Source organism: Pecten maximus, unplaced genomic scaffold, assembly GCF_902652985.1.
Source record: "Pecten maximus unplaced genomic scaffold, xPecMax1.1, whole genome shotgun sequence".
NCBI classification, from domain to species: domain Eukaryota; kingdom Metazoa; phylum Mollusca; class Bivalvia; order Pectinida; family Pectinidae; genus Pecten; species Pecten maximus.
Window position 1 is genome coordinate 6,650 of NW_022979267.1, and position 12,697 is coordinate 19,346.

General features: G+C 36.4%; 1 protein-coding gene across 1 annotated transcript; it reads left to right on the forward strand.

Annotated features, from left to right (window-relative positions):
• Positions 1-467: 467 nt before the first annotated feature.
• On the forward strand, positions 468-12,377 carry LOC117318415 (tRNA dimethylallyltransferase-like; the record flags this gene model as incomplete). The annotated part of the gene is given in 9 exon segments (XM_033873404.1): positions 468-856; positions 2,455-2,597; positions 3,195-3,306; positions 4,914-5,032; positions 5,684-5,761; positions 9,178-9,287; positions 10,025-10,142; positions 11,119-11,191; positions 11,675-12,377. Coding segments are annotated over 9 exon segments (1,482 nt in total), but the record flags the coding sequence as incomplete, so codon positions are not given.
• Positions 12,378-12,697: the final 320 nt, after the last annotated feature.

The window sequence follows — 12,697 nt, forward strand, 5'->3', positions numbered from 1 at the left end:
GTCAAATAGGCTTAAGTCTTCAAACGACTTCTTCTCAATCACCGAGAGGCCCAGAGACTTGATATTGGGCCTGTAGCATGCTGGTATGAAGGGCTACCAAATTTGAAGAATAAATAACCTTGACCTACATTAGAGGTCACAGGGGGGAAATAGGTTTAAATCTTTAAACAATGATTTCTCGATAGCCAAGAGTCTCCGAGACCTGATATTAGGCCGATAGCATGCTGGAATGAAGGACTAGAATATTTATTGACATGAATAAACCTAGCCTTCTCTGATATTTGAATAAAGTGTAAATCAGCATAGTATCTGCAGAAATGACCTCAATCAATTTCAAAGTTGTTGTAGAACCAGGTGAGCGATACAGGTCCATTTGGCCTCTTGTATCTTGTAAGCAGAAGTAGAAAGTCGCCCTCGAATTCAATCAAATGAAGATCTATATATCACAATGATTTGTCTTTTAACAGGACATTGAGAAGGCAATTAAGGAGAGTCAAAGTCCCGCCAAACGACAGAAGGTTTCCCAGGCTGACCCACCTGTAGATTTGTCAGGAAAAACAGGGTTATCTCCCCTTCATTCAGATAATTCAGAGGACAGGGTAGAGGGATCATCACGTCTCCATAGTAACCAGGATACAGATGGAAGCTCAGGATCTGGTGAAGATATTGAAGAACGTGATACAAAAACGGGGACAAATGCGATTAAAAGAAGACTTCATGAATACGGAGACGGGATGTTGTCGGATCAGGAGAAGTACCATGGGATAGAGTCAGATGTATTGTACGCACGTCTGAAGGAGGTGGACCCCGAAATGGCACTGACCCTTCATCCTAACAATCGACGCAAGGTCATCAGGTAAACGAAACAATTGACGCAAGGTCGTCAGGTAAACGAAACAATCGACGCAAGGTCGTCAGGTTAACGAAACAATCCATGCACGATCGTCAGGTAAACGAAACAATCCACGCAAGGTCGTCAGGTAAACGAAACAATCGACGCAAGGTCGTCAGGTAAATGAAACAATCGATGCAAGGTCGTCAGGTAAATGAAACAATCGATGCAAGGTCGTCAGGTAAACGAAACAATCGACGCAAGGTCGTCAGGTAAAGAAACAATCGATGCAAGGTCGTCAGGTAAATGAAACAATCGACACAAGGTCGTCAGGTAAACGAAACAATTGATGCAGGGTCAAAACGAAACAATCAACGCAAGGTCGTCAGGTAAACGAAACAATCGACGCAAGGTCGTCAGGTAAAATAAACAATCGATGCAAGGTCGTCAGGTAAACGAAACAATCGACGCAAGGTCGTCAGGTAACAGAAACAATCGATGCAAGGTCGTCAGGTAAATGAAACAATCGACACAAGGTCGTCAGGTAAACGAAACAATCGACGGAAGGTCGTCAGGTAAACGAAACAATCGACGCAAGGTCGTCAGGTAAACGAAACAATCGACGCAAGGTCGTCAGGTAAACGAAACAATCGATGCAAGGTCGTCAGGTAAACGAAACAATCAACACAAGGTCGGCATAGATGAATGGAACAATGAACACAAGTTCGCCTGGTAAAAGAAATAATCAACACAAGGTTGTCAGGTAAATGATACAATGGACACAAAATAGTTGTAAAAAATATTCAGGTTAAAAAAAATTTGGATACAAGATATTTTGTTAAATGAATTGATGAACACAAAACAGTTGACAAAAGATATTTATATATTTTGTTTACAGTTGATATTAGTCTGCAAAATAAAGTCAGGAAAAATAAATAGTATTAGATTAATTCTGACAAAACTTTCTAGAGTCTCCTATTGATTCAAATACAAATTGGATTTTAACCATAAAGCCAAAATTTATTTAAATTGTTACCGACTCTATGATTATTCAGGTAACAGAACAGTTGTTTCATTCCTTTAATGTCAGCCAACAGTCACCCGAGGTGATGTGACCATCCCGATGAACTGTTGTCTGAGGCCACAATATAACAAATAATGTATGAAACAACAGTATTCTGCATCTTACAGCTGTTTTGTCCTTTTGGACTCGTCAGTGATGCTAAGGATCTAAAGTGTTGATACTTATGAAGTGACAAAAAAAAAAACCTACAAAAGGCCGAAAGAAAAGTAAAAAAAATCTGAATCTGGGTGGGGAGGCACAAAATTCCATAATTCAATTAATTTTAAGTATTGGATTTCAAAAGAACATTAAATACAGTTTCACTTTCGAGGAATTCAGTTATGACTTACAGGGTAGAATTAAAAAAATCACTTGTGCATAACATTTAAGCAAATCAATAAAATTGCATTGTACTCTCATCATAACATCTTTTCCATATTTGAACAGCACTTGTTTTATGCTGTAGATCATGTTGCTGACTACAGAATGGTGTATGTTATCTACTTTTAAAAGTTAGACAAGTTTGGCTGTGTCTTGAATCCCTGTCCTTATATTTCAGGGCGCTTGAGATGTATGACACCCACAATGTGACCTTGAGCAGTGTGTATAGGGCCCAGAGGAGCCAGCTGTCTAACCAGGCCCCGAGTGGCCCCCTAAGGTTCCACCACACCTGTGTCTTCTGGCTTCAGAGTGACCTTCCAGGTAATGATCTTTAAATGGTAAAACTGGTGGAGGGGAGATAACTCTTATGTAGTTTATGATTCTGGTATAATATTTGGGCATCCTAATAATATTAGGTAAATCTATAAGAATGATTCAAGAAAATAAACTACAGTTATATACTTTTTCCAAATTAAACCATTTCAATGTAATGTTGCATCACATCTAGTTTAAATTACCTTTTATAGTTAAATGATGAAGGTATAGTGGAATCATAACTATGTTGGTCTGTCTGTTCCTTTATCGTTTCTTCTTGTCCTTTATGTTCTGTCCTCTTCTTTCTTTGTCCCTTTATTGTTTCTGTCCTTCTTTCTTTCTTTGTCCCTTTATTGTTTCCTTCTTTCTTTTTTTCCCTTTATCATTTCTTTCTTTCTTTCTTTACCATTTCTTTCTTTTTTGTCCCTTTATCCTTTCTTTCTTTCTCTCTTTCTTTCTTTCTTTGTCCCTTTATTGTTTCTTTCTTTTTTTCTTTCTTTGGAGCCATGTACCCTTACAATGCTGTGTAAATAAAAAAAGTAAGGTTACCAAGAACGTATGAGGAAAATTTACTAAAGCTCATATATGTAACCTTTACTTTAGAGCTTGGCAAGAGGACTGACCGGCGAGTGGACACAATGATAGAACGTGGCCTGGTGGACGAGTTACAGGACTTCCATCAACAGTATAACGCTGACCGCTTAAAGGAGGAAAGGTAAACTGACCATCTACATAGATACTACTGACCGTCTACATAGATACCACTGACCATCTACATAATATATATACCACTGACCGTCTACATAGATACCATTGACCATCTACATTGATACCACTGACCGTCTACATAGATACCATTGACCATCTACATAGATACCACTGACCGTCTACATAGATACCACTGACCGTCTACATCGATACCACTGACCGTCTTCATAGATACCACTGACCGTCTTCATAGATACCACTGACCGTCTACATAGATACCACTGACCGTCTACATAGATACTACTGACCGTCTACATAGATACCACTGACCGTCTACATAGATACCACTGACCATCTACATAGATACCACTGACCATCTACATAGATACTACTGACCGTCTACATAGATACCACTGACCGTCTACATAGATACTACTGACCATCTAGATAGATACTACTGACCGTCTACATAGATACCAATGACCGTCTACATAGATACCACTGACCATCTACATAGATACCACTGAGCATGTACATAAATACTACTGACCGTCTACATAGATACCAATGACCGTCTACATAGATACCATTGACCGTCTACATAGATACCACTGACCACCTACATAGATACCACTGACCGTCTACATAGATACCACTGACCGTCTACATAGATACCACTGACCGTCTACATAGATACCACTGACCGTCTACATAGATACTACTGACCATCTACATAGATACCACTGCCCGTCTACATAGATACTACTGACCGTCTACATAGATTACACTGACCATCTACATAGATACCACTGACCGTCTACATAGATACTACTGACCGTCTACATAGATACCACTGACCGTCTATATAGATACCACTGACCGTCTACATAAATACTACTGACCATCTACATAGATACCACTGACCATCTATATAGATACCACTGACCATCTATATAGGTACCACTGACCGTCTACATAGATACCACTGACCGTCTACATAGATACCACTGACTGTCTATATAGATACCACTGACTGTCTACATAGATACCACTGACCGTCTACATAGATACCACTGACCGTCTACATAGATACCACTGACCGTCTACATAGATACCACACTGACCATCTACATAGATACCACTGACCATCTACATAGATACTACTGACCATCTATATAGATACCATTGACCGTCTACATAGATACCACTGACCACCTACATAGATACCACTGACTGTCTACATAAATACTACTGACCATCTATATAGATACCATTGACCAGTGAGATCAGGAAGCCTTATATAGAAGCCTCATTTGCATGTTATGTTGACCTCTGGACGATTTAGATCGGTCAGGGATTAATGCCATTAAGCATTTTTCGCAACCCAGAGTTACATGAAATTTAGTTAGGGATATATAGACATTCTTAAATTTGCTCTTTAATTGTTCCACCTAATTAAAAATTGTGATTTGCTTTGGTGACAGAAACTTCCACCAAATACATAGTATGTGTATCGTCATTCATTTTTGATAAGAAATGTTGGTACATCAATTGCTGTGTCTTTGAGACTGAGCTAGTTACATTATGTAATGGAAAACTTTTCTGTTAGAACAGTGTGCCGGACTACACACATGGGATATTCCAGAGTATCGGCTTCAAGGAATTCCACAACTTCCTCATATTGTCAAAGGAGGAGCAAACCACAGACAAAGGGAAGCAACTCTTTAAAGAAGGTAGGACAGGATAGCAGATCATCAGAATCCTTTGTAGTGTATATTACTGTATTGTGTGGTTCATACAATGTTTACTTTGTGGATCAGTGGAATAGTATTATTTTGATATTATGAATTAGTATCTTTAGTCAGAAAAAAAACAACTTTGGGTGGTTGGGCGGCACACTAGTAACACACTTTCACCTAAGTGGCCAGGGTTCGATTCCCAGATCAGATGTTGAAAGGTATGGGGGTCACGTGCCTAACCAAGTGTGTTTTCTCCGGGTACTTTGGTTTCCTCACACGATTCCACCTACGACAACAAGAGTGATTAATATCATTTGGTATAGCTTGTTTCATAATTGTTATGAAATAACTTAAGTTTACATTAAAAAAAACAACTGAAATATTCAGGGCTTTTTCTGATGGCTTTTTGGGCAATATTCTTCCCGAAATGAGACAAAAAGGCCCCTTCCCAAACCAGTGAGAAAAGCCCTGAATATAGAAGACAATGATGCCACAATGTTTGAGGCTTAAAAATCACCCATGAATAGTTGTTTTACCTAATACTACGACTTTCACACACTGTTGACAGTTACCTGTATTGACCTGAAACTTGGTGACAAATGGAAATATTGCTAAGTATTTAATTGTACTGATTTTGTTTTACAGGGGTAGAAAATCTCAAGAAAAGAACGCGCGCCTACGCCAAGTATCAGGTGAAGCACATCCGCAACAGATACATCAGACGTAGGTAACACCAGAAACTCTAAAAATGTCCTCGTAAACTGTGAGAATTTTGTGCGGATGAGTTTATGCTATGGTGCAGAGGGATAGGGCTGTATAGGGTAACAAGTGATATTGAAACTGAATCTTTTTCAGCTGAATCATCTTTACCTCCTGGAAATTAAATATTACAAAAGTTTTCTTCTCTTAATGTTCCTGAGAACCAGATACTACAGCAATACCGCATATTATTTAGCAAAAGAACTAACGGTAAATAGTTTGGATCCCTTTGATGTCCCACACAACTCGGCGACTCTCAGCAGGCAAAACGTTTCTGATTGGTTGACCAATCAGTGTACATCGCCAGTTCGAATACAAACGTCCGATTGGGGTACGATATCGGTGTAGTGTTTCGAGTAGGCGGGGTTTACCCGCGAAATTCATCGATGAAACACGAGTTTGAAATTATTTGGTATTTAACCGGATTTTGTCTTTTTACATAAAGGACCAATTATCATGAATTTGACAGTTTTACCCAAAAGTTAAAAATCACTTTCAAAATTTTGGTTATTTACATTCAAGTGAAATCAAAGGGTACCGATTCATCGGTCCATTAGGAAAAGTTACATGAATCACGTTAAATTCCAGAGACGAGCTCACTAACGAATCGCAACATCCTACCCATCGGAGTCGACTACAAATTAAAGGACTCGTCAGTGTTACACGCGTATCACATCGAATTCTTCCACCTGACGGTTTTGGCGTAAGGCTATTTGTTTCATCATGCATTAGTTCCTGTTCAGGGTCTTGTAACGATATTATTGAAGCACTGTCAATTTAGCGAAGTCACAAACCGTGTATATATATCGGGTATCATACATGTAATTAAAAAATGTATACCATATGTTCATGTATATGTAATCTCATGTCAGTTACCTGTCTGTTGGCCACTCTATTTTCATGTGTTTGTATTGTATTCAGTGTTGCTCCATTTTGGATGGAATTAAAAAGAATATACTGAATTGAATAATGCTTCACATCGACGGTCAAGAATACGTGTACAAATATCGACGTCAAACCAACACGTAACAGCACAGTCGATAGCCATTAAAATAATTTACACAACGTCTATGACTAAGATTCGTGTTCTTCTTTAATCAAACCATGACTATTTCTGGTATAGAGGTACAAATATGAAGTGGTATCATCATCGATACTCGTGGGGTTACGATCACAATACGCTTTCCGTGATACATAGGGTCTCGTTAGTATTAACGACGGTAAGGTCCAATATAGGTACTGGGGTGATTTTTTCTCGGTAAATATCATTATAGACAAGACTATTATCCTAGAGTGTGCCATAGGAAAACTTTTAGTACTTGTGTTCTCCTACAGGATTTTTTTTAAATACGCGAAATCCTACCCATCTTACAAAATGTAAACCTTACACACTATATCACAGATAAACTTTTTTTCACTTTAATTTGTCTTGCGTGTAACTTTTGACAACTTTATTTTATATTTATAATGGAATGCAAATCCTCGATTCTTCACTTACAATGTTACTGTAGGTTATAGTCGAGGATATCTCTGACGCCGATCGAAACAAGATTTTTTTAACATGATCAAGATGCTACAACAATGTTTTCTTTCAAGAGGGAATGTGAGGTCGGATAAATCAGCGACGTATACATGTTCCTGGTATCACGTGCAATACACGTGTTTCTTTGATGTCGTTATGACGGAGGGTTGCTGTGCTCGTCCCTAATTTCTATTCTGAACCGTGGATCGGGATACTTCAATGCAGTTCATTGTAGAAGTGTTTCTACAATTAACATGATAATTTTTTTAATGAAATCTTGAATAATAATAAAATTCAACAGTAATGTGATTTTTCACGGCAATATGCCAATAACCAAATAGTAATGACCATCATCTCCGATGCATTGCGTGAAATATCATTGGCTGACATCCACCAGTATTATCGAAATATTGGATATTTAAATATTTAAATTGGACCTCAAGTTCAACGCAGTTAATGAACAATACAAAGTAAACGGATTATTGTAGTTATTGTTTCTAATATTTTGATATTCCGAAACGTTTTCGTCATTCTCACAATTTTTTTAAAAAATAGTAACAAAAACAGGTTACATTTAAAATAGTTATAATAGACTATCCAAGTTTATGGCCAAAATGCCATACAAGCAAGTGTCATAACTCAAGTCTTTTTTTATATTTATCATGTTTCGTTCTGTGATATAAGATTTTAAACTTATTGTGTAGGCTTATCTATTAAAAGAATATTTGATTTTTTTATATGGTTATAAAAGCCTATCTAACACTCTTTCCCTCTTATTCTTTTCAAAAATTCTGCAAATCAACGCGTACTTTTAAGCTACTCGCTACTTAAAATGTGATTGTGATATGTTAAACACTTGATGAAAACACCATTTTAAAACTACATGTTAAAAACAATTCTAGGTGCTTGCATAAAAAATCAATTTTGAAAAAAACGATTCGGAAATTTTGACCGACTTTTTTTAGCCCCGCCTACTTGCAAAACTGCAAGTACATTGTACGTTTGTATTTGAACTTGTAGCGTTTCACTGATTGGTCAACCAATCAGAAACGTTTGCCTTCTGAGAGTCGCCGAGTTGTGCGGGACATCAAAGGGTTACAAACTATTTACCGTTAGTTCTTTTGCTAAATAATATGCGGTATTGCTGTAATATATGGACATTTTTGTAATGTTACTGTCAATAAGAATATTTTCCCAAGTTGCTGAAATAATTATATACAGTTGAACAATGCAGGCCCTCTGGACATTTTTTTTTTATTAATTTATTTTTTGTGAATTGTAATCCAATACATGTAGCTAATAAATTTGTAGTGGTCAATGACTCCAAAGATGTAATAGGAAATTGTTATGAGAAATATCTTGTCACTGCTGGGCTTTGAACAAATGACCTTTTTGCTCTCTGAGCAGACATCCTACCACTAGGCTTAAGGGAAACTTCTGCTAGTCTGAGTTATATTAAGGTGACCTATGACCTAGTAAAGTGACCTATGACCTATTAAAGTGACCTATGACCTTGTAAGGTGACTTATGACCTATAAAATTGACCTATGACCTAGTAAGGTGACCTTTGACCTAGTAAGGTGACCTATGACCTATTAAAGTGACCTATGACCTAGTAAGGTGACCTATGACCTATTAAATTGACCATGACCTAGTAAGGTGACCTATGACCTATTAACGTGACCTATGACCTAGTAAGGTGACCTCTGACCTAGTAAGGTGACCTATGACCTTGTAAGGTGACCTCTGACCTTGTAAGGTGACCTCTGACCTTGTAAGGTGACCTCTGACCTAGTAAGGTGACCTCTGACCTAGTAAGGTGACCTATACTCCACACTTTCACCTATATATTGTCCAGGCCGAGGCGCTAACACATTACCTGTATATGGACTGGATGTCTCTGATGTCTCTCAATGGGAGGACCGTGTGAAAACACCAGCTGTGGATGTACTAACGGATATTTTACAGGTAAAATTACAGGCTATAGAGATTCTCAACAATATTTTACAGGTAAAATTACAGGCTATAGAGATTCTCAACAATATTTTACAGGTAAAATTACAGGCTATAGAGATTCTCAACATTTTTTTTACAGGTAAAATTACAGGCTATAGAGATTCTCAACATTTTACAGGTAAAATTACAGGCTATAGAGATTCTCAACAATATTTTACAGGTAAAATTACAGTATATCGAGATTCTCAACAATATTTTACAGGTAAACTTACAGGCTATAGAGATTCTCAACAATATTATACAGGTAAAATTACAGGCTATCGAGATTCTTACTGTTCATCTAGTGAGCCGACTTATTGACAGATTTTGATAAAACTTAACACGTTTATCTTAGACACATTTAGATACGATCAGTCAAGGGTTTAAGCCACTGTTACTAAAAATAGAATTGTACCATCACAGCTCACTATCCCACCGAAACAAAGCTTTTGCTAAGAAAAATGTAAAGAAATCCTGCAGTTTATTTAATAGAAAAAAATTGTTTTAATTTCATCAAGGAAAAAAAAACAGTAAAAAATTCTTCTGGTTTTAATGGGTGTCATGGTATATTCAGAGTAAATTAAAAGGTTTAAAAAAGGGGGAAAATCAGAAAATTATTAAAACTAGCAGGGATTCTTTGAAATTTACAGTTGGTTACCTCCCTTATCTCATGCATTCAATGGGTACAGTATGTTTTTTTGTTGTTGAAGGGGAGAGAACCCCGTCATGCCCCGATCCCTTCAGAAGAGACTGATAACTACCTTGTACATGAAGTCTGTGACATCTGTAATGATGGTCGCATGTTCTACACGTCAGATGAGTGGAACCGTAAGTATATATTGTAGTCATTATCTGGGACAATTTGAATAAAAGATAATGACTAAATAAATAAATAAATAGATAAATAAAATAAATACAAGTTGAATAATAGATAAAGGAATAAATATAATAAATTTAATAAATTAATGAAAAAATAACTGTTGTATGGTCATTGTCTAGTCAGATTTCTCTTGGTAAATTGTCTATTTTAGTTCCCTTCCATGAAATTTATGGTTCTATAATTCTCAAGAAATTGCAGACAAATTGAATGACGTGTAATATGATTAATTTGTCTAATCCTGTGAGATTTACAGGACAATAACTTTCCATAGAAAGCAGTTTAGTACTTATATTTCTGTTTCAAATTTAATTTTTTCCTATATCCTACCTGTGACAGTGGCATTTCATTCCAAAGTCAAACTTCACACTTTAATGGGACCTCTTCTTGTGATCCCATGAGTACACGTGACTCTTTCTGACAAAAAATTAGTTTGTGGGAGTAAAAACATCATCAATTTGATTTGATCATCTCAATCAATAAATTCCACCTTGAGTATATTCAACTGTTATACAAGCTAGCTACGTAAATTGTTACAAGGTACATTGACCAATCATGTGTTTAATCCAGTTGCACAAATTTCTGTGATGTTTGAAAATACACTTATATAGAGAATATAGGGGATAATTAGTATTACCTGACCTTCAATATTTATTTTTCACTGTCTTAATATAGCTCGGAAGATTCTGTGTCATAAGTCATGTGTGACACAACTGATGGTAAAGGGAGGTAACTCCACAAAAGTGATGAACTTGATTGTGGCATGAGTTATTAAATTTACTTAACATTTGATTCATCAGGGACTACTCACTTCAACATACTTGATGCATGGTGCTTCAAATGAATATCGCATCAAGTGGAGAAATTGAATCTTGTTGAAAAAATCACTGATCATCATTATAATGGATATCTCTGTCTTTTATCCAGGTCATCTCAAAAGTAAGAGGCACGAAAGAAGGAAATATAGACTTAAAAAAGAACAAGCTAATTTATTGAAAAGGTATGTAGCTTTTTTTAAAACAAGTTTTGATTCCACCATTATTAGATGATGTTCAAATCTCTCTTCTTCCCTTCATCCTTATTTATCCTTAGTCTGTCATCCGTTCATTGTCCATGTAGATGTGACAGGTCATTATCTTGGATTTGGAAAATGAAGTTTGCTTTCACCATTTCTGAATGTTTATTTTACAAATCTTTTTCCCAAATTTTATTTATGGTGAGTAGATATGCATGTTCAATTCTGTTACTGATTTGGAAAAATAACCCCAAAAAAGACTGTTGAAGTTGCCATTGTTTTTTCTCAGAATGCTCTTGATGTATCTTTTAAATTTAACATTGCAATAAAACTAAGGCACATCAAATTATTTTTGTAGAACTGGGAATTATTTTTTTAAATATAAAAAAGTATATACACTAATGTACAAGTTGTTCATCTTTTTTGAATAGATTATATTCACAGTGCATTTGTTTATTTTTTGTTCAGAACTGAAGCAAAGGAAAAGGCTGCCTCTGGTGATGCTTCTCAAGCCGGGGTAAAGGGGGATAACTCTCATCTGGAAGACAGTGTCATAGGTGATTTTGAAACAATGGAAGACAATGACATTACATCAGGCAATGTCAGTTTCCGCGATTCACCAACAAATGACTGTGAACTGAGAAATGACATTGATACATCAGCTAATGTCACCATGTCACATGATGTCAATGAAGATAATGATTTAAAGGGAAGCAACTCCACGATGTCGGGAAGTAATGTCAACGAGTCACCTGATACAAACCATGAAAGGGGAGATAACTCTCCTAAATCCAAGGATGTCGGTTAAAATTGATTTAAAGAAAATTGTTACAATGAGGATTTAGCTTAGTTCCAAAAATATTTCAATATGACCGGTGTTTAAAAAGAAAATGATAAGAAGTCTGTTTTGATTCTGTAGACTAATAGCTAGCAGATAAGCTTTCTGTAACAGAATATTCCTACGCGGGAAGTTCGGAGCATGGGTATAAACATTCCGCTCTCGTTGTCAACATGATCTAAGTTTCGGAATGTTTCACAAATTGTTATTTGTGGAAGTTGAAACTACCAAGACAATTAAGAACTATTGGTTCTTTGCTTTTTCTAACTCGATTTCTTATCTGTCATTTTGTGATTAAAGAATATTAAAGAAATGTTAACACAATTATATTGATGGCCTGTTGTTTTCATTTATTTACGACAATCACAGGGGTACATTGTGTACTAGATTGGCTATGTCTATGATACTTTCCTGAAGTACAAAATGACATTTTTCTACGACCTTAAGTGGGAATGATGCCTGGGCAAATTTTCCTTTTTTGCCCCAGATTATTTGATCATTGTGACAGGGTTGTATCATCTCTACACAGTAAAACCTTCCATCGAAAATATTCCCCACAAGATAGGATGAATATAGGGATACTAATTCCCCACAAACTTTAGAAAAGTGATAAATATTCTCCACAAGACAAGTTTTATAGAAATACTAATTCC